The sequence below is a fragment of the Argopecten irradians genome, chromosome 15 (assembly GCF_041381155.1).
Source record: "Argopecten irradians isolate NY chromosome 15, Ai_NY, whole genome shotgun sequence".
NCBI lineage: Eukaryota > Metazoa > Mollusca > Bivalvia > Pectinida > Pectinidae > Argopecten > Argopecten irradians.
Window position 1 is genome coordinate 33,532,751 of NC_091148.1, and position 23,606 is coordinate 33,556,356.

The 23,606-nt window shown below is 40.1% G+C and overlaps 1 protein-coding gene across 1 annotated transcript in view; it reads left to right on the forward strand.

Moving 5' to 3' along the window:
- The first annotated feature begins 858 nt into the window (after window positions 1-858).
- LOC138309031 (adenylyl cyclase-associated protein 1-like) overlaps window positions 859-23,606 on the forward strand; it is a 93,682-nt gene continuing 70,934 nt past the window's right edge. Inside the window, exons 1-2 of the mRNA XM_069250132.1 lie at window positions 859-1,109; window positions 23,281-23,384. Of these exons, the coding sequence (XP_069106233.1) occupies window positions 995-1,109; window positions 23,281-23,384 (219 nt within the window). The 5' untranslated portion in view covers window positions 859-994. The remainder of the gene's footprint in view (window positions 1,110-23,280; window positions 23,385-23,606) is intronic.

The window sequence follows — 23,606 nt, forward strand, 5'->3', positions numbered from 1 at the left end:
AGACATATACATTTGTAAATCCACTGATTGTCAACACATGTTGGCCGGAAGGTCGTATCCTATTGTGAATTCAAACAATAAGTTTTTAACTTTCACATCTGCACTTGAACAGACAAAATATTTCCTGGAGGGCATTTTCACTCGGTGTGCAGCTTGTGATCAGTGACCATTGTAACTTCTATACATTGATATATAAACTTGTGGTGAATTAATGTCTGTCTTATAAACGTGTGTACAGCACACATGTGACATGTCTGTAAGGAGCAAAGCGGGAGGATTATTATAGTCTTGAATAGATATTTTCGTGGATAACACATTATTGTACTCTGAGACAGTGTCTGAACGATTTCTGTGTGTATACTACACACTTGACAAACAATGTATGGTATTCCTGTAGATAGGATATTATATATATGACTAATCGCTGGGCGCCTACTGAAGACAATGTGGTTGTAATTAATACAAAGTGTTGATGGTGAAGTGATGGGATTTTTCCTCGTTTGACTCGACCATTGACAGGTGATATAATTATATAATCATGTTTTGCTGTTGTGGTGAGCAAAGTGACTCTGAATCTGAATCATTTCAGGAGAAAAAGAGAACAGAATCTTCTCAGCCGACTGACAGTGCCACCTGTACATCTCTTAGTGAAGTTACCTCCCCTTCACAGGAAGTTGGCAGCTCCCCTAAACAGGAAGTTAATCTGAAAAAGGGAAGTCCCCCTCCACAGGAAGTGAGTAAGTCTGAGGGGCCCAACTCAGGGGGAAAGTTAAACCAAGGTGAGGGGCCACCAGAGGGAGTAAGTGAAGAAAGTATTACTCCAGCTATTGTTGAAGTTCAGGAGAAAGGGAGAGAACTTCAAAGACAGGAAGTTACCTATAAAGTCGTAGAGGATATTCAGAGGGAGGAAGAGGAACAACTGGACTTAGAAATCCAGCAAGCTCAGGAGGAATTAGCCAAAGTTTGGGAACGTGTCAAGACAGAAGAAAACGAAATGTCCAGCGAAGCGTTGACATCAGCTGTTAATCGGCTGGAAGCAGTTGCTTCCAGACTTGAAGCTCTTGCTTTGAAAACACCATCAGGTAGCAGGGCAGCAAGTGCTGAACCAGGTATGTAGATGTAATATTTATCATCTTGGTAACATTAAAATCATTAAAGTAAGTGCTGAACCAGGTATGTAGATATTATTATCATCCTGGTAACAATAAAATCATAAAAGTAAGTGCTGAACCAGGTATGTAGATATTATTATTATCCTGGTAACATTAAAATCATAAAAGTAAGCAGGCTCTATTTTTATATGACATTGATAAGGTCAATTGTACATGTGAAGCTACCTTTGTTATTGTCTGTTTCAATTGTCTGTAGATCTTTATATTAGTGGTTTAATTTTGTTGATTTTCCACGTATATCATAAAAGTTGTATTTCTTGTCACAAATACTTTATTACAGCTGGGTCACTGCATGTTCTCCTAAAACAGCAGTGTTAAAAAGTAGGTCAATCTGACCTACATTCAAGAAAATTCTGTTTGCAATCAATTATTTCAAATTTATAAAGTAAAATATTTAATTTGACAAATCTTGTCCATAACTGCATTACCAAGAGGACCAAAAAATTGATGTTGGGTTTTGCTGCCATGAATGACCTTGACTGAGTTAGACGTTGACAAGGGTCAAAAATAACAACTGGACAGTAGCTATATTTGGATATTCCATTGAATGGCTACAAAATTTGGGAAAGAAATGACACCCACCTTGTGTATAGAGTCAACTGTATTATATTGTCAAATAATATTTTCTTAATCATAAAGAAGCAGGGACCAAAAGTGTTTTGAATGAAGGTTTTGTTCAGATAAATGACTTTGATCAAGTAGTTTCCAATGTCACTGTTGAGGAATTAATCAAATTCTATATGTTTTATTCAATAGTGATCAAACCTACTGTATTCGCAATAATCAGGCATTTCCTCCTATAAGCACCCCTCCCTTCTTTTAGATAATGTTTTGAAGATATATAAATGCACACACCCCAATCACATAGGTTTGGCAATGTTTTACAACTGTGATGCTTATAACATTGGCATTGTATCCCATATTACATGAACTTGCAAGACTTTCACATGTGAACCACGTCACAATAATGCAACACAAAGGAAAGAAGGCATATGCATGTTTCCTGTGACAGATTAATGTGCCATGAGTTCAGAGAGAATTTCAATATGGCTTACTTTTTTACAGATTTTTAGTCCACAATTTACATTTCCGTAAGGTTCCCTAATAAGTGCCTCCCTTTGTTATAAATTCTGATGTGCCCTGGGTGCTAATTAAGACAAATATGGTATGTGATAAATCTAAAATCTGAACAGTTCTTGGCTAACAGATAAAAGTTTGTTGAACAGAACTCACCTTGGCCTTCAATTCATGTAAAGGTTATTGCATGACTTTCGAGTAATAAGGGATTTATTACACCCCAGCGAAGCGAGGGGGTAATACGTCCCAAGTGACATTATCCCAGAGGCAGTGATATGGATTATTGTTTGTGAATCGAAAGTAAAATGAATATTTCCTAAAGATGACAGTTCACAGACCTTTGCATAAATGTGAATGGATTAATTGTAAAACAATATACATGGAATAGGTTTAATGCCTTTCTCCTATTTTTTTTCAAAGTTACAACTTCCGCTCTGCTTCTGCTATTTTTTCCAATTTCAAACTTGTGCTCTGAAAACTATTGGAATCAACTGTGCAAGGCAAAATCCAATTTCAGGATCTGGATTCCTAATTATAGCTTCATCGGTTACCTTGGCAATCAGGTACACATGTAGAAAATGGGCATGAGGTAGCCAGTACAGCTTTCACATCAGTGGACACTTAACAGAGCGTGATATGTAATTACATGGTCCACATATATAACCACTTACCTATATATTTATGTTCAGCCTTATAAATCCTGGTATTTGTATAAAAGTCAGCTTTTCCCAATCTCAATTCAGCTACAACCGTTTGGCCTCTTGCTAGTCTATAATATTAAGCTCTAATCCCTAGGTTGGAAGTTGCAGTCATGTCCTTTTACTCAGGGTACTAGATACAGGTTAGATTTTTCTTTTGGGACTCTGGCATTAGCTTCCTCTGCCACAAAAGCCTGGCCATCTCTGAATGACCACAGTTTGTTGATGATATATTAAACTGCAATTAAACAAGCCAAATCAGACATTCTGAAGTTACTTTTACATTTCCACATGCTCACTTGTAAGTGCCAACTCTTTACAAATACAAAAGATTGTGGCAACGTTTCAAATACATAGACCACCATTTTAAATTATAGTAAACATCACTTAGTCCCAGCATTCATGGCCATATAACTCTTATAATACTCTATAATAGTGACCCAGCATCATTCCTTATAATGAGTTGTTTTTGTGAATTACTTCTGTGGAATGTTTTATTCTGGAAAAGGCACTCTGGACCACTAGTTGAGATATGCTGTAATTAGGTAGGTTTTCCTCCTAGAACAGGCACTCTGGACCTCTTGTTGAGATATACTATAACTAGATAGGTTTCCCTCCTAGAACAGGCCTTCTGAACCTCTTGTTGAACAGGCCCTCTAGAACAGGCCCTCTGGACCTCTTGTTGAGATATGCTGTAAACTAGTTCTATAACTAGATAGGTTTCCCTCCTAGAACAGGCCTTCTGAACCTCTTGTTGAGATATGCTGTAACTAGCTAGGTTTTCCTCCTAGAACAGGCCCTCAGAACCTCTTGTTGAGATATGCTGTAACTAGCTAGGTTTCCTCCTAGAACAGGCCCTCTGGACCTCTTGTTGAGATTGACTGTAACTAGGTAGGTTTTCCTCTTAGAACAGTTCCTCTGGACCTCTTGTTGAGATACACTATAATACTAGCTAGGTTTCCTTCCTAGAACAGGCCCTCTGGACCTCTTGTTGAGATATACTATAACTAGCTAGGTTTCCCTCCTAGAACAGGCCCTCTGGACCTCTTGTTGAGATATGCTATAACTAGCTAGGTTTCCCTCCTAGAACAGGCCCTCTGGACCTCTTGTTGAGATATACTATAACTAGCTAGGTTTCCCTCCTAGAACAGGTCCTATAGACCACTTGTTCATCCTAGAACATGCCTTCTGGACCTCTTGTTGAGATATACTGTAACTAGCTAGGTTTCCCTCCTAGAACAGGCCCTCTGGACCTCTTGTTGAGATATACTATAACTAGCTAGGTTTCCCTCCTAGAACAGGCCCTCTGGACCTCTTGTTGAGATATACTGTAACTAGCTAGGTTTCCCTCCTAGAACAGGCCCTCTGGACCTCTTGTTGAGACATACAACAACTAGCTACGTTTCCTTCCTAGAACAGTTCCTCAGGACCTCTTGTAGAGATATACTATAACTAGCTATGTTTCCCACCTAGAACAGGCCCTCTGAACCTCTTGTTGAGATATACTATAACTGGCTAGGTTTAGAACAGGCCCTCTGAACCTCTAGAACTGCAGGCCCTCTAGAACAGGCCCTCTTGTTGTTAAGATATACTATAACTAGCTAGGTTTCCCCCCTAGAACAGGCCCTCTGGACCTCTTGTTGAGATATACTATAACTAGCTAGGTTTCCCTCCTAGAACAGGATCTCTGGACCTCTTGTTGAGATTTACTGTAACTAGTAGGTTTCCCTCCTGGAATAGGCCCTCTGGACCTCTTGTTGAGATATACTATAACTAGCTAGGTTTTCCTCCTAGAACAGACCCTCTGGACCTCTTGTTGAGATTTACTGTAACTAGCTAGGTTTTCCTCCTAGAATAAGCCCTCTGGACCTCTTGTTGAGATATACTATAACTTTAGCTAGGTTTCCTTCCTAGAACAGGTCATCTGGACCTCTTGTTGAGATATACTATAACTAGCTAGGTTTTCCCTCCTAGAACAGGCCCTCTGGACCTCTTGTTGAGATATACTATAACTAGCTAGGTTTCCTTCCTAGAACAGGTCCTCTGGACCTCTTGTTGAGATATACTATAACTAGCTAGGTTTCCCTCCTAGAACAGGCCCTCTGGACCTCTTGTTGAGATATACTATAACTTTAGCTAGGTTTCCCTCCTAGAACAGGTCCTCTGGACCTCTTGTTGAGATATACTATAACTAGCTAGGTTTCCCTCCTAGAACAGGCCCCTCTGGACCTCTTGTTGAGATATACTATAACTTAGCTAGGTTTTCCTCCTAGAACAGGCCCTCTGGACCTCTTGTTGAGATATACTATAACTATAGCTAGGTTTCCTTCCTAGAACAGGCCCTCTGGACCTCTTGTTGAGATATACTATAACTAGCTAGGTTTCCCTCCTAGAACAGGCCCTCTGGACCTCTTGTTGAGATATACTATAACTAGCTAGGTTTCCCTCCTAGAACAGGCCCTCTGGACCTCTTGTTGAGATATACTATAACTAGCTAGGTTTTCCTCCTAGAACAGGCCCTCTGGACCTCTTGTTGAGATATTCTATAACTAGCTAGGTTCCCCCCTCCTAGAACAGGCCCTCTGGACCTCTTGTTGAGATATACTATAACTAGCTAGGTTTCCTTCCTAGAACAGGCCCTCTGGACCTTTTGTTGAGATATACTATAACTGGCTAGGTTTCCCTCCTATAAACAGGCCCTCTGGACCTCTTGTTGAGATATACTATAACTAGCTAGGTTTCCCTCCTAGAACAGGCCCTCTGGACCTCTTGTTGAGATATACTGTAACTAGCAAGGTTTCCCCTTAGAACAGGCCCTCTGGACCTCTTGTTTGAGATATACTATAACTGGCTAGGTTTCCCTCCTAGAACAGGCCCTCTGGACCTCTTGTTGAGATATACTATAACTAGCTAGGTTTCCCCTCCTAGAACAGGCCCTCTGGACCTCTTGTTGAGATATACTATAACTAGCTAGGTTTCCCTCCTAGAACAGGCCCTCTGGACCTCTTGTTGAGATATACTATAACTAGCTAGGTTTCCCTCCTAGAACAGGCCCTCTGGACCTCTTGTTGAGATATTACTATAAACTAGCTAGGTTTCCCTCCTAGAACAGGCCCTCTGGACCTCTTGTTGAGATATACTATAACTAGCTAGGTTTCCCTCCTAGAACAGGCCCTCTGGACCTCTTGTTGAGATATACTATAACTAGCTAGGTTTCCCTCCTAGAACAGGCCCTCTGGACCTCTTGTTGAGATATACTATAACTAGCTAGGTTTCCCTCCTAGAACAGGCCCTCTGGACCTCTTGTTGAGATATACTATAACTGGCTAGGTTTCCCTCCCTAGAACAGGCCCTCTGGACCTCTTGTTGAGATATACTATAACTAGCTAGGTTCCCCTCCTAGAAACAGGCCCTCTGGACCTCTTGTTGAGATATACTATAACTAGCTAGGTTTCCCTCCTAGAACAGGCCCTCTGGACCTCTTGTTGAGATATACTATAACTAGCTAGGTTTCCCTCCTAGAACAGGCCCTCTGGACCTCTTGTTGAGATATACTATAACTGGCTAGGTTTCCCTCCTAGAACAGGCCCTCTGGACCTCTTGTTGAGATATACTATAACTAGCTAGGTTTCCCCCCTAGAACAGGCCCTCTGGACCTCTTGTTGAGATATACTATAACTAGCTAGGTTTCCCCCTAGAACGGCCCTCCTGGACCTCTTATTGAGATATACTATACTATAACTTGCTAGAACTAGAACAGGCCCCTCTGGACCTCTTGTTGAGATATACTATAACAACTAGCTAGGTTTCCTTCCTAGAACAGGCCCTCTGGACCTCTTGTTGAGATATACTATAACTAGCTAGGTTTCCCTCCTAGAACAGGCCCTCTGGACCTCTTGTTGAGATATACTATAACTGGCTAGGTTTCCCTCCTAGAACAGGCCCTCTGGACCTCTTGTTGAGATATACTATAACTAGCTAGGTTTCCCTCCTAGAACAGGCCCTCTGGACCTCTTGTTGAGATATACTATAACTAGCTAGGTTTCCCTCCTAGAACAGGCCCTCTGGACCTCTTGTTGAGATATACTATAACTGGCTAGGTTTCCCTCCTAGAACAGGCCCTCTGGACCTCTTGTTGAGATATACTATAACTAGCTAGGTTTCCCTCCTAGAACAGGCCCTCTGGACCTCTTGTTGAGATATACTATAACTAGCTAGGTTTCCCTCCTAGAACAGGCCCTCTGGACCTCTTGTTGAGATATACTATAGCTAGCTATGTTCCCCCCTCCTAGAACAGGCCCTCTGGACCTCTTGTTGAGATATACTATAACTGGCTAGGTTTCCCTCCTAGAACAGGCCCTCTGGACCTCTTGTTGAGATATACTATAACTGGCTAGGTTTCCCTCCTAGAACAGGCCCTCTGGACCTCTTGTTGAGATATACTATAACTGGCTAGGTTTCCCTCCTAGAACAGGCCCTCTGGACCTCTTGTTGAGATATACTATAACTGGCTAGGTTTCCCTCCTAGAACAGGTCCTCTGGACCTCTTGTTGAGATTTACTATAACTAGCTAGGTTTCCCCCTGGAACAGGCCCTCTGGACCTCTTGTTGAGATATACTATAAATAGCTAGGTTTCCCTCCTAGAACAGGACCCTCTGGACCTCTTGTTGAGATTTACTATAACTAGCTAGGTTTTCCCTCCTAGAACATAAGCCCTCTGGACCTCTTGTTGAGATATACTATAACTAGGCTAGGTTTCCTCCTAGAACAGGCCCTCTGGACCTCTTGTTGAGATATACCATAACTAGCTAGGTTTCCCTCCTAGAACAGGCCCTCTGGACCTCTTGTTGAGATATACTATAACTAGCTAGGTTTCCCTCCTAGAACAGGCCCTCTGGACCTCTTGTTGAGATATACTATAACTAGCTAGGTTTCCCTCCTAGAACAGGCCCTCTGGACCTCTTGTTGAGATATACTATAACTTTAGCTAGGTTTCCCTTCCTAGAACAGGCCCTCTGGACCTCTTGTTGAGATATACTATAACTAGCTAGGTTTCCCTCCTAGAACAGGTCCTCTGGACCTCTTGTTGAGATATACTATAACTGGCTAGGTTTCCCTCCTAGAACAGGCCCTCTGGACCTCTTGTTGAGATATACTATAACTGGCTAGGTTTCCCTCCTAGAACAGGTCCTCTGGACCTCTTGTTGAGATATACTATAACTAGCTAGGTTTCCTCCTAGAACAGGCCCTCTGGACCTCTTGTTGAGATATACTATAACTAGCTAGGTTTCCCTCCTAGAACAGGCCCTCTGGACCTCTTGTTGAGATTCTATAACTAGCTAGGTTTCCCTCCTAGAACAGGCCCTCTGGACCTCTTGTTGAGATATCTATAACTAGCAAGGTTTCCCTCCTAGAACAGGCCCTCTGGACCTCTTGTTGAGATATACTATAACTGGCTAGGTTTCCCTCCTAGAACAGGCCCTCTGGACCTCTTGTTGAGATATACTATAACTAGCTAAGTTTCCCCCTAGAACAGGCCCTTTGGACCTCTTGTTGAGATATACTACAACTAGCTAGGTCCCCCCCTAGAACAGGCCCCCTGGACCTCTTGTTGAGATTCTACAACTAGCTAGGTTTCCCCCTTAGAACAGGCCCTCTGGACCTCTTGTTGAGATTACTACAACTAGCTAGGTTTTCCCCCTAGAACAGGCCCTCTGTACCTCTTGTTGAGATATACTATAACTGGCTAGGTTTCCCTCCTAGAACAGGCCCTCTGGACCTCTTGTTGAGATATACTATAGCTAGCTAAGTTTCCCCCTAGAACAGGCCCTTTGGACCTCTTGTTGAGACATACTACAACTAGCTAGGTCCCCCCCTAGAACAGGCCCTTTGGACCTCTTGTTGAGATATACTATAACTATAGCTAGGTTCCTTCCTAGAACAGGCCCTCTGGACCTTTTGTTGAGATATACTATAACTGGCAAGGTTTCCCTCCTAGAACAGGCCCTCTGGACCTCTTGTTGAGATATACTATAACTAGCTAGGTTTCCCTCCTAGAACAGGCCCTCTGGACCTCTTGTTGAGATATACTATAACTAGCTAGGTTTCCCTCCTAGAACAGGCCCTCTGGACCTCTTGTTGAGATATACTATAACTAGCTAGGTTTCCCTCCTAGAACAGGCCCTCTGGACCTCTTGTCGAGATATACTATAACTTGCAAGGTTTCCTCCTAGAACAGGCCCTTTGGACCTCTTGTTGAGACATACTACAACTAGCTAGGCCCCCCCCCCCTAGAACAGGCCCTCTGGACCTCTTGTTGAGATATACTATAACTAGCTAGGTTTCCCTCCTAGAACAGGCCCTCTGGACCTCCTGTTGAGATATACTATAACTAGCTATGTTTTCCCCCCTCCTAGAACAGGCCCTCTGGACCTCTTGTTGAGATATACTATAACTAGCTAGGTTTCCCCCTAGAACAAGCCCCCTGGACCTCTTGTTGAGATTCTACAACTAGCTAGGTTTACCCCCCTAGAACAGGCCCTCTGTACCTCTTGCTGAGATTCTACAACTAGCTAGGTTTTCCCCCTAGAACAGGCCCTCTGTACCTCTTGTTGAGATATACTATAACTGGCTAGGTTTCCCTCCTAGAACAGGTCCTCTGGACCTCTTGTTGAGATATACTATAGCTAGCTAAGTTTCCCCCTAGAACAGGCCCTTTGGACCTCTTGTTGAGACATACTACAACTGGCTAGGCCCCCCCCCTAGAACAGGCCCCTCTGGACCTCTTGTTGAGATATACTATAACTAGCTAGGTTTCCCCCTCCTAGAACAGCCCCCTGGACCTCTTGCTGAGATTCTACAATTAGCTATGTTCCCCCCTCCTAGAACAGGCCCTCTGGACCTCTTGTTGAGATTCTACAACTAGCTAGGTTTCCCCCTAGAACAGGCCCTCTCTACCTCTTGCTGAGATTCTACAACTAGCTAGGTTTTCCCCCTAGAACAGGCCCTCTGTACCTCTTGTTGAGATATACTATAACTGGCTGGGTTTCCCTCCTAGAACAGGCCCTCTGGACCTCTTGTTGAGATATACTATAGCTGGCTAGGTTTCCCTCCTAGAACAGGCCCTCTGTACCTCTTGTTGAGATATACTATAACTGGCTAGGTTTTCCCCCTAGAACAGGCCCTCTGGACCTCTTGTTGAGATATACTATAACTGGCTAGGTTTCCCTCCTAGAACAGGCCCTCTGGACCTCTTGTTGAGATATACTATAACTGGCTAGGTTTTCCCCCTAGAACAGGCCCTCTGGACCTCTTGTTGAGATATACTATAGCTAGCTAGGTTTCCCTCCTAGAACAGGCCCTCTGTACCTCTTGTTGAGATATACTATAACTGGCTAGGTTTTCCCCCTAGAACAGGTCCTCTGGACCTCTTGTTGAGATATACTATAGCTAGCTAGGTTTCCCTCCTAGAACAGGCCCTCTGTACCTCTTGTTGAGATATACTATAACTGGCTAGGTTTTCCCCCTAGAACAGGCCCTCTGGACCTCTTGTTGAGATATACTATAACTGGCTAGGTTTCCCTCCTAGAACAGGCCCTCTGGACCTCTTGTTGAGATATACTATAACTGGCTAGGTTTCCTTCCTAGAACAGGCTCCTCTGGACCTCTTGTTGAGATATACTGTAACTAGCTAGGTTTCCCTCCTAGAACAGGCCCTCTGGACCTCTTGTTGAGATATACTATAGCTGGCTAGGTTTCCCTCCTAGAACAGACCCTCTGGACCTCTTGTTGAGATATACTATAGCTAGCTAGGTTTTCCTCCTAGAACAGACCCTCTGGACCTCTTGTTGAGATATACTATAGCTAGCTAGGTTTCCCTCCTAGAACAGGTCCTCTGGACCTCTTGTTGAGATATACTATAACTGGCTAGGTTTCCCTCCTAGAACAGGCCCTCTGGACCTCTTGTTGAGATATACTATAACTGGCTAGGTTTCCCTCCTAGAACAGGTCCTCTGGACCTCTTGTTGAGATATACTATAACTGGCTAGGTTACGGCCCAGATTCTAAGACTATATACTATACTGCTAGGTTCCCTCCTAGAACAGGTCCTCTGGACCTCTTGTTGAGATATACTATAACTGGCTAGGTTTCCCTCCTAGAACAGGCCCTCTGGACCTCTTGTTGAGATATACTATAACTGGCTAGGTTTCCCTCCTAGAACAGGCCCTCTGGACCTCTTGTTGAGATATACTATAACTGGCTAGGTTTCCCTCCTAGAACAGGCCCTCTGGACCTCTTGTTGAGATATACTATAACTGGTTTCCCTCCTAGGTTCTCCCTTGTTGAGATATACTATCCTAGGTTTCCTCCTAGAACAGGCCCTCTGGACCTCTTGTTGAGATATACTATAACTAGCTAGGTTCCCCCCCCTAGAACAGGCCCTCTGGACCTCTTGTTGAGATATACTATAACTAGCTAGGTTTCCCTCCTAGAACAGGCCCTCTGGACCTCTTGTTGAGATTTACTGTAACTAGCTAGGTTTCCCTCCTAGAACAGGCCCTCTGGACCTCTTGTTGAGATATACTATAACTAGCTAGGTTTCCCTCCTAGAACAGGCCCTCTGGACCTCTTGTTGAGATATACTATAACTAGCTAGGTTTTCCCCCTAGAACAGGCCCTCTGGACCTCTTGTTGAAGATATACTATAACTAGCTAGGTTTCCTCCTAGAACAGGCCCTCTGGACCTCTTGTTGAGATATACTATAACTAGCTAGGTTTCCCTCCTAGAACAGGCCCTCTGGACCTCTTGTTGAGATATACTATAACTAGCTAGGTTTTCCCCCTAGAACAGGCCCTCTGGACCTCTTGTTGAGATATACTATAACTGGCTAGGTTTCCCTCCTAGAACAGGCCCTCTGGACCTCTTGTTGAGATATACTATAGCTAGCTAGGTTTTCCCCCTAGAACAGGCCCTCTGGACCTCTTGTTGAGATATACTATAACTAGCTAGGTGTTCCCCTCCTAGAACAGGCCCTCTGGACCTCTTGTTGAGATATACTATAACTGGCTAGGTTTCCCCCTAGAACAGGCCCTCTGGACCTCTTGTTGAGATATACTATAACTAGCTAGGTTTCCCCCTCCTAGAACAGGCCCTCTGGACCTCTTGTTGAGATATACTATAACTAGCTAGGTTTTAAATTCACTGCCACCTCTGGATTGTGAGTTTGAGTCTAATGTGGAGCCGATTTCATGTACTGACCGATGGGCGGTGGTTTTTCTCCGAGTACTTTGGCATTCCTCCACCTCCTAACCCTGTTATGTTCTCAAATTACCTTAGCTGTATTGAAGACGTAAAACTAAAAAAAAAAAAACCGAAAGCTAAATTCAGCAGTAATTATTTAGAGACATAATCCTATATCATGTTTTCTTCATTTTTCTGGATATCAGTTTCAAAGCATGAGTAACTCTTATCAAAAGTGAAGTGTGTCTGTCCTTGTAAGGTTTTGTTCGTCTGGATGTAAGATTTCTATAGTCAGAAGATGGTGGACATGCTTTATCGTGTCAGTCTGTGAGATGTAGATGACAGGAGAATTATCATGTCTGAATAAGGAGGAATTAAAAAGCGAGGCATGTACAAACATCTATCATTATCTAAGTCTGCCTTTGTGAGGAGGCAGTCAGCTGGAGGGACAATCAATAAATACACTATACATTACCCCGAGTTACAGAACCAGCTGGACAGAGGGAGTGGTCAGCCATTGTAATCAGCATGTACGATATTGTACAACTTAAGAAAATATTACATTTTCTCGAAATGTCAGTCATTATCATCAGCAAGCTATTATGAACCATGTACAATATTGTACAAGAAAAGCTGAACATCTTCTCTTAAAAAAAGTTTCACATAATACATTGTGCAACCTAATTTTAAAACTGTAACATATTCTCTGGGGAAAGTCATAGACTTGTATACATACAACCAAACTGAATCCTGACTTATAGAACCAGAGGCTCCAGCACATAGAGGAACATTGGCAAGGGTAGTCATTGTTGTCAGGCTAAGCATATATCACGATCCCCGGCATGGACGTGAAAAGGTTAGGAGTCACCTGCCCGTTCATGTGGATTTTCTCTGGGTACTCCAGTTTCCTCTCACACTAAGACCCCATGCCTGTTTACATTTGGGCCATCGAGAGTAATTTGCATTAGTTGAGTAACTTGTTTTGCAATCAATGTTTAATAAATAAAGTTTATTTTTTAAAGAAAAAACTGCTCTCTGAAGATGGTCATACATATTTAGAATACACCATGATAGATATTCTAGATTAAGAACCTTAAACCTGCCTGGAAGAACCAAGGGCTCCAGTATGACAATGGAAGTGTCAACCATAATGTCACCAGGTTATACGGTACATATATAGTATAGGAAAACATATTCTCTAAAATTGTCACACATAATCAACCAAATTCTAAGAAAATTATCTGCAACTTCCTAGTAATACAATTCAAATTGATGTACGTAGTTGTACACACAAAAAAAAAAAAAAAAAATTTAAAATAAAAAAAAATAAAAAAAAAAGATAACAATCCTAGCAACCATTTTAAAAGATTATGAATTCTTTAACTGCTTTTGTTTGGTAGGGGAACAAGCTAGCAGTGTTTTATAAAAAAGATCAGAAATCAAATTTACTTTCTCTACCATTGGCCTTGAGAATAAGATAGAAAGCAACCAATGTTGTTATCAAACATGTAAGAAGTGGTTTTGAAAGGTTATCAAAATAACCACAATATACTAAATAAGATGGTAGGTCAATAGCCCAATTAAGTGACTTTCAGCCAATTAAAGCGTCAAAAATCCTTCATTTCACAAATGGCCAGTTCAGTAATCGTCATGGTTACACAAAGAAATCATTTCAATTGGTTGTTTGTATCCAACTGTTTCAGTAAGAAAATAAAACACATTTTTGGCATGATAATCCTGCCTTATCTTGCATCCCTGTCAAAAATAAATCCAATTATTTCTGAAATTTGAAATCTCCAGGGTGTTGTTTCTGAACTTAATCCTGTTTTTCGTTCGTTTATCATTTATAAATGGAAGTGCCTTTCATCACTAAGTTTATCATTGATAGCTTACCAAAGGTTGTGAATCTATATATTTATATATGTTATAACCTCTGAAAGATATGATGATTTACAAATGTATCTTGCAGGTTTGAACTCAAATTTGTGTTCATTAAGCAACTAGTTTTATATCTGAATTGTTGTTCTGTATCTGATTTACTTAATAATTGCTCCAAATAGGATTTTTCAATATTCAATTTGATCGTGTGTAAAAATCCACATCAGCATGCCTGAAATTTGCTATAAACTTACAACAACCCATATAGTTAGACAGGTATAACCCACAGCAAGCTGTGATATGTAGACAATACTACAGTCCTATGAGATTTAAAGTCTGAGAAAGGTCTGTGGGATATTAGGTATCTTTTATACTAACCTGATAGCCTTGATGCTCTTGGTTCTATTGGAAGAGTGTTATTTTAGCCTAGCTGGAACAGGTCTGTAGACAAAGGGAGGTAATCCTGTCGTACTGTAACAAAGAAGGGGAGGGAGATCTAGAAATGACATGGAAATTCAAAAGCTAGTCTTGTTACATATCAATATATGTCATTTTTAGCTCGCCTATTCGAAGAATAGGGGGAGCTAATGTTGTCACCCCGGCGTCGGCGTCAGCGTTGGCGTCCCATTTCACGTTAAAGTTTTTGAGCAACTTTCTATTTTGTCTATTGTTTAAGTTTAAGTCATGATAACTGTTTATGATTTTATTTTCCTAATGTGTATGGATGCTGAACGTGATCATACAACCAATTTGGGGCCCTTTAGGGGGTTTTTGAGTCTGTGAATTTGTCATATTTCCATGTTAAAGTTTTTGAGCAAGTTTCTATTTTGTCAATTGTTTAAGCATAAGTCATCATAAATGTTTATGATTTTATTTTCCTAATGTGTATGGATGCTGAACGTGATTATACAACCAATTTGGGGCCCTTTAGGGGGTTTTGAGTCTGTTAATTTGTCATATTTCCATGTTTAAACAGTAAATACTTGAACATCAACTTCTTCTGAATAGGCGAGCTTTGCTGTTCTCCAACAGCTCTTGTTTTAAACACATTTTATGCTAGAAGATATTTGTTAAAATTTTTAGTCCTTTTAAATAACTGAAGATATTTGAAAATGTGTATTTTGTATGCAAATTTTGACTGATCAAAATAATTGATTTTTGGTAGGACATTCTAAATAATTATAAGAGTGATATTGAAGAAAGCATTGTTCAATATTCATGTACAGCTATGAGTACTAGTATTGTATAACATTAATTTTATACAATAAATATATTGTAATGAAAACATGACATGGCATCATGTTCTAGATTGTGAATAACAATTGATACTTGAGTAAAACGTTTTCAGCTAAGAAAATTTGTTTATGACCAGAAAAAAAATTTGATAGAATTTTTACATGTTTTATTATCAAAACAAGTTATTAGAAACTGTTATAGATTGAAATTCACGTTCTGAAATGTGCAAAAATCTTGCAGACAAATTGTGTATGAAAATATCAACACCAAAAAAAAAAGCTTAAGGAGATAGTGTGTCGACAGGAACCAGGCCGATGTAGGCGATAAATCATCTCGGAGATGTCGTGTAATCTCTCTGTTATGTTATTAAGTGGTTTGTCAAAACTCTCTCCATTCATCATTCAGAAATATCTTTATTTTACAGAGATTTTGTCCGCCCACTCGACATCTGGTCACAGATTTGAGTAAGAACAGGCATTTCTTCAACCAAGAAGTTTTTGAAAATATTTCAAATTTTAAATTTACATCAGATGCTTATGTAAAGTTTTGATAGTGTAGCACTGTTGATGATAAGGGGAAGGATTCGTTGGAGGCGTTGCCACAGTAATAAAAACCATGATCTGACAGAGATTCTCAAATGTCAGGATCTGAACTGGGGGAAAAAAGGCATTCTTATGTCAGAAGCGATTTTTTTGATGAGAAAATGATAAAATAATTGCAGGCTACAATAAAATTGTCAGTCTTACAGGTAACAAATCATGATTGAGTCGGAGGGGTTGGAAATAGAGAGTAGGTCGAGTTACATAACAAGAACAAAGGAATTTATAAAACCTACGTAATCATGTACATTCAAACCTGCCTTGGCAACCACCTGCTAAATAAGACCACTTTTTAGGATCTTAAGTAGCCATGGATAACCCAAGTATACATGTATACAAGTCCGAGCGATTGGAAATAGTGAGTTAAAAGTTTCGTTACAAACACGAACAGAGGAATTCATTAAATAAAGTATTCATGTACATTCAAACCTGCCTTAACAACCACTTCTGTACAAAGACCACCTGCTTAATAAGACCACCTTTTAGGGTTCCAAATGGCCATCTATAACACAATTTACCTGTGTATAAAGACCACTTGGCGATAAAGACTTGGTCTTTAAGTGGTCCATATAGCCAGGTTTGATTGTATCATTAAAAGCAAAGCAATACCCTTTTAATCAAAGTTCTGCATTTATATGTAAGAAAGTATTTTTACATGAAATAAGTAAAACCCCTCTAACTCGAACCCGGATTCCTCGAATACCCCCTATTCGTCGAACTGGTCGTACGGTCCCGACCGTCTCTCTATATAATCTAAGTAACAAAACCCCGGATAGCTCGAACAGTTATTCGTCGAATACCCCTTATTCCTCGAACAGAAATATGTCCCTGTTGCATCAAATACATAGTATTTACCCATGTATTCGTCGAACAGGTGTTCGGCCCTTGAGATTTTTTTACCTGTGTCACACCTGACTGCACCGACCAACATGGATAATTGCTCACGATCTTGTGTTTATACAATTGGCGTGTCAAGCCTTTAGGTAATTAAGGGATTAACGGTGTCATTATTACCTACCTACACGATCGCAAGCCGTTGTTTAATGCTAACTTTATTTAAATATTTCAGAAAAGGCATTAAGTTATTAATGTTTCTCTCGTAATAATCTTCGTTGTAAATACGGAAGTTGTTGATCCGTGTTAATAGAAAGTATGCATTGTGAAATGACAAAAGAGGCGGAAGATATTGCTGACGTCCGCCTAATTATAAAAGTTTATTTTTTTTTTAAATTTCTTCGTTGGTTTCATTCGACAGGCTAACACAATGTTATTTGCCGAAAGATGTAAACGATATCAAACGATATATGCAAAGTACATTTTATCAGTGCGTTCCGTATCTTTTCATGTAAATTGTATTTTGTAACTTTACTCGTAAATACTAAATAGACATCTATAGATATCATTCCTTATGTCCGTAAATATGCTGGTTAATAACTTTATTGTGAGTATGTATTTTGTAAATGTTTTAAATAATTTGTGATGATTAAATAATAGAAAATGTACTCCTTGTTGACCAATATGGATATTGTACATTAACCTAGATGACGAGCGCTTACTCTGATGTGAATGACAATTGATTTAGGGCTTTCTCATTAGCTTTTCCAAACGCTAAATTGATGTTATACATTTTTTCAACTTGATATTGCTATCAATACAACACTTGAATAAAGAAATCCAAAATGCTGAAAGATAGGGTAATTAAAATGTCATTGCCGTGCATTGTTTGTCATAGTTTGAAACCGGACATTTTAGCTGTCGATCTTGACCAACCTCGGATGAGTCGAATACCCCGTATTCCTCGAACTATTGACCTGGTCCCCTGCAGTTCGAGTTATAGGGGTTTTACTGTATTATGAAAATTGGATGGAAGGTATTATAATACGATTGCTAGCATAATAGATAACCACTGAAATAAACAAGTTTTGTCTATTTCTACTTTTTGCCTTTTATTCTCCTCCTCTTCCTGGTGTTAGTAAGCTATATCTTACAAGTAAAACTAAATCATCTCCAGTCAATACATATACCGTATCCTTGTGTAGGGACTAGAGATTGGTATAAAGACATGAAGCATGTCAGACACCCTGTCGTATCATACCAAAGTTACACTGTAGAAAGAAAGTACCGAAATGAACAATTCCACAACCAAATTTTTGTCCGATTATGACATGCAATGCACATGTATTTACCATAGCACATGCGATAAAAATGTGTGAAATGTTCTCCTCCGTGGGTTTGGTTACTGTGTATGGGTGGTGGCCATGTTTCCTGTCACAGTGTATAAAAAGTGTCGCAGACTTTGTAATCAACACCAGAAACTAACGAGTCGAAAAAATCTTAACACGACAGGGTAAAGGTATGCTTATTCAAAGACATCATATGTTGTTTTTTTAATTTTGTTTTTCTTTCTTGACGGATAAACACATACACACATGTAGAAAGACATTAGTGGTTGTATGTTTACTGTAGAAGGGTGTGGAGTAGGGGGGTGGAGGGAAGCACAGTTGATTTTCCGGGAGATTTTGTATGTATTGCTAATTATATAAACATGCCACCTGTCGTTATCGAAGTCTAGGGATGTACACAGAAGAGTTCTGATCACAGAGAAAGTAAATTCCACAATTACGATATGAATTTGTTTGAAGGTAAAAGTGTCAAAGAATGGCTATAGTAATTTTATTAACCAAAGGCGTGATGAAAAACTCGAGACATGCTTGATTCTGAAGGGGCTTGTAAAATTTTCGTTTTGAAAATTATGTAGAGAAATTCCATAATTACCTTTAGAAGCTTTTCAATGGCGGAAATATCAAAGAATATAATGTCCCAAAAAATTAATATTCAAAATTCTCGACTGATCTTTTGATCACAAAGGTACTGAGACTTGATTAGAGGGGTGTGAAATGAATGTACAGCTTTTGAACATGTTTGAATGTTTAAGCATAAAAGAATCCTTGTTGAGCTGTTGTGCAATATATCATAAAAGAATCACATTCCTATGCATGTCTTTTCTCGTGTCTGTGTGGTTTTACTTTGTGTGGCATGTTGGCTGTGATGCGACATGCGACGCACATGCATTTGATGTTTGGTGAAGCCCTTCCATATCTTCAATATTTCTGTAAAGTACATTTGACATTGAATTAAAGTAGCATTAATATGTAGTTAAACATTAACACCAGTGACCTACAGTAAATATCCACCGTCCTGATGGCCTGGGTAACAGTCGATTCCACCATCCTTATGGCCTGGGTAACAGTTGATTCCACCGTCTTTATGGCCTAGGTAACAGGTGATTCCACCGTCCTTATGGCCTGGGTAACAGTCTTATGGCCTGGGTAACAGTTGATTCCACCATCCTTATGGCCTGGGTAACAGTTGATTCCACCGTCCTTATGGCCTGGGTAACAGTCGATTCCACCATCCTTATGGCCTGGGTAACAGTTGATTCCACCGTCTTTATGGCCTAGGTAACAGGTGATTCCACCGTCCTTATGGCCTGGGTAACAGTCTTATGGCCTGGGTAACAGTCTTATGGCCTAGGTAACAGTTGATTCCACCGTCCTTATGGCCTGGGTAACAGTTGATTCCACAGTCCTTATGGCCTGGGTAACAGTTGATTCCTTGGTCCTAATGGCCTGGGTAACAGTTGATTCCACCGTCCTTATGGCCTGGGTAACAGTTGATTCCACTGTCCTTATGGCCTGGGTAACAGTCTTATGGCCTGGGTAACAGTTGATTCCTTTGTCCTAATGGCCTGGGTAACAGTTGATTCCACTGTCCTTATGGCCTGGGTAACAGTCTTATGGCCTGGGTAACAGTTGATTCCACCGTCCTTATGGCCTGGGTAACAGTTGATTTCACCGTCCTTATAGCCTGGGTAACAGTTGATTCCACCATCCTTATAGCCTGGGTAACAGTCTTATGGCCTGGGTAACAGTCTTATGGCCTGGGTAACAGTTGATTCCACCGTCCTTATAGCCTGGGTAACAGTTGATTTCACCATCCTTATAGCCTTGGTAACAGTTGATTCCACCATCCTTATAGCCTGGGTAACAGTTGATTCCTTGGTCCTAATGGCCTGGATTTAATAAAGCCTTTCTTTCTATCCTAATCATTACAGCTTGTAAGGTGTTTACTCACTTCCTCCGCAGTCATATTCTTTCTGTCTATCTTTCTTTCTTCATTGATTTCCTTTTGTCATCTGTAATACTGTATTATTATTATCTTTCATTATTAGTTCTCTTCATCTCATTTTTGTTTCACCTTTACATTGTAAAACCCTTTGTACTTTCCTGATTTCTCTTTTAAATATCTGTCTATCCTTTTTAAATTGTTATTTTCATTTTATTACTTTCACATATCTAGATATTCTATTCATTCTCTTTTATTAATTTCTTTGTTCTAACTCCTTTTTGTGTATTTTATTTTTCAATCATTTTTAGCCCACCATCATCAGATGGTGGGCTATTCAAATCGCCTTTCGTCCGTGGTCCGTCGTCCGTCCGTCCTTCCGTCCGTCCGTCCGTCCGTCCGTCCGTCCGTCCGTTAACAATTCTTGTTACCGCTATTTCTCAGAAAGTACAGAAGGGAGCTTTCTCAAATTTCACATGTAGGTTCCCCTAGGGCCCTAGTTGTGCATATTGCATTTTGGGACCAATCGGTCAACAAGATGGCCGACTGGCGGCCATCTTGGATTTTGATAGTTAAAGTTTGTTACCGCTATTTCTCAGAAAGTACTGAAGGGATCTGTCTCAAATTTCACATGTAGGTTCCCCTAGGGCCCTAGTTGTGCATATTGCATTTTGGGACCAATCGGTCAACAAGATGGCCGACTGGCGGCCATCTTGGATTTTGATAGTTAAAGTTTGTTACCGCTATTTCTCAGAAAGTTTTGAAGGGATCTTTCTCAAATTTCATATGTTGGTTCTCCTAGGGCCCTAGTTGTGCATATTGCATTTTGGGACCAATCGGTCAACAAGATGGCCGACTGGCGGCCATCTTGGATTTTGATAGTTAAAGTTTGTTACCGCTATTTCTCAGAAAGTTTTGAAGGGATCTTTCTCAAATTTCATATGTTGGTTCTCCTAGGGCCCTAGTTGTGCATATTGCATTTTGGGACCAATCGGTCAACAAAATGGTCGACTGGCGGCCATCTTGGATTTTGATAGTTAAAGTTTGTTACCGCTATTTCTCAGAAAGTTTTGAAGGGATCTTTCTCAAATTTCATATGTTGGTTCTCCTAGGGCCCTAGTTGTGCATATTGCATTTTGGGACAGATCGGTCAACAAGATGGCCGACTGGCGGCCATCTTGGATTTTGATAGTTAAAGTTTGTTACCGCTATTTCTCAGAAAGTACTTAAGGGATCTTTCTCAAATATCATATGTTGGTTCTCCTAGGGCCCTAGTTGTGCATATTGCATTTTGGGACCAATCGGTCAACAATGATGGCCGACCGGCGGCCATCTTGGATTTTGATAGTTAAAGTTTGTTACCGCTATTTCCCAGAAAGTACTGAAGGGATCTTTCTCAAATTTCATATATAGGTTCCCCTAGGGCCCTAGTTGTGCATATTGCATTTTGGGACCAATCAGTCAACAAGATGGCCGACCGACTGACGGCCATCTTGGATTTTGATAGTTAAAGTTTGTTACCGCTATTTCTCAGAAAGTACTGAAGGGATCTCTCTCAAATTTCATATGCATGTTCCCCTTGAACCCTAGTTGTGCATATTGCATTTTGGGAGTGTGATCGGTCAACAAGATAGCCGACTGGCGGCCATCTTGGATTTTGATAGTTAAAGTTTGTTAACACTATTTCCCAGAAAGTACTGAAGGAATCTTTCTCAAATTTTATATGTAGGTTCTCCTACGACCCTAGTTGTGCATATTGCATTTTGGGACAGATCGGTCAGCAAGATGATCGACAGGTAGCCATCTTGAATTTTGATAATTGAAGTTTGTTACTGCTACATATCTCAGAAAGTACTGAAAAGATCTTTCTCAAGGTTCATATATAGTATGTAGTAAAAGTTTGAAAAGCAGGGAAAAGATCCCTCTTTCTGTTGTCAGACATAGATCATTCTTTGGTGGGCGCCAAGATCCCTCTGGGATCTCTTGTTTTGTCTGTCTTTGCCCTTGTCTTGTTTTCTAAGCTTCTCTTCATTACTTCCAATTCAGTATAACCAAATTTTAGTTCCATCTTTCAACTCATTCCTGTTAACCTTTCATCAGTGTATTCATCAACTGGACCTCATTTCTCTCTTCTTGTCTTTGTTCTTTCTTTTCTCTTCTTCTTTTTGATTGCTCTATTCCTCAAAGAACCTTGATTTGAATTTAATACTGATTAATCCCTAAAACAAGGCACTGTTTAGGCCTTTATAATAGATATATCTAGTCAATAGGGATATACCTAATGAAAGCCAGGAATGTTACTATCATAATAAAACTTTAACTCACTCTTGGCACAAGTCTGTTATGAATAAATTTTTTTACGGAAATGACTTTCACATGATTTGGTGTTATAAATGTTGCTATGGCGATGTAAATGTTGCTATTTACATGTTCGGATTGTTTTTGAAGACTGTACTATATAGCTTTATAATGATGATTTTCACACCGTTTTGAATCTGTCAAGAGGATTTGGTGAAATATTTTAACTAGTCTACACTAGTTAAAGGGTGAACACAGCCGTCTGTCTGCCGGAGGAATTTCAGACATCTCCTGAAGAAATGTTTTTACGATTAAAACAGAAGTTTGCTCCCTACCTCTCCCTATATAGCTTATACAGTATCTCAAATCATTATACCAATTTATCCACAGAAAACATCATGGTTCAAAATCTGGGGTTTTTTCATATATTTTCTTTTTTTGCGGAGAGTCAATTTTTAAAAAGAAAAACTCGATTTATTACATAATTAAGATTTTTTCTTGAAAACATTTGACCTCAACTTCGATTTAAAGGAAAGAGAGTAAGGGAATGTAAACTAATTATAAATTCATCTGGAATTTCTTTGGAAATCAATTATTGTGAAAGAGTTGTGGAATGAGACTTATTAAAAAGTGATCTTTGATTACCTAATTAATGAATGACCTTTTATTGATCTATAGTGACCTCAGATGACCTCTCATGAATGACCTTGTGTAGACATTTGGTGACCTTTGATGACTCCTAATAAATGACCTTTTGTTGATCTAGTGTGGCCTTAGGTGACCTTTCATGAATGACTTTATGTAGACATTTGGTGACCTTTGTTGACCTCTCATGAATGACCTTGTGTTGACCTAAACGATAATCATTGGTTGCCTCTATTTGTTACTTTGTAATGGCCAAGTTGAAGTGTATAGACAATATGTAATGAGCGACTTTGTATTTTGTTTTCCCCAGATGTGGTAGCTCCATATGTCCAAGCCTTTGACGACTTGTTGAAGGGAGAATTCGCAAAGTTCCAGTCCCTTAGTGCTAAGATTGGAGGAGATGTCAAAACAGTGGTAAGTTTTCCATGTACAGTAAATTTTGACCTTTGACCTGTGTCAGTATTCACAGACTCTCACATAATGTCTAGTTCATAGTGAAATTTGACCTTTGTAAAAGTCATGTTCTGAACCCTGATAATTGTCAGTATCTTGGACTTGGTGACCTTTGAATTTTGTCACCATCTTTTCGTTAGTGAATTTTGACCGTTGAAAAATGTCTTGTACTTCCTAACCTTT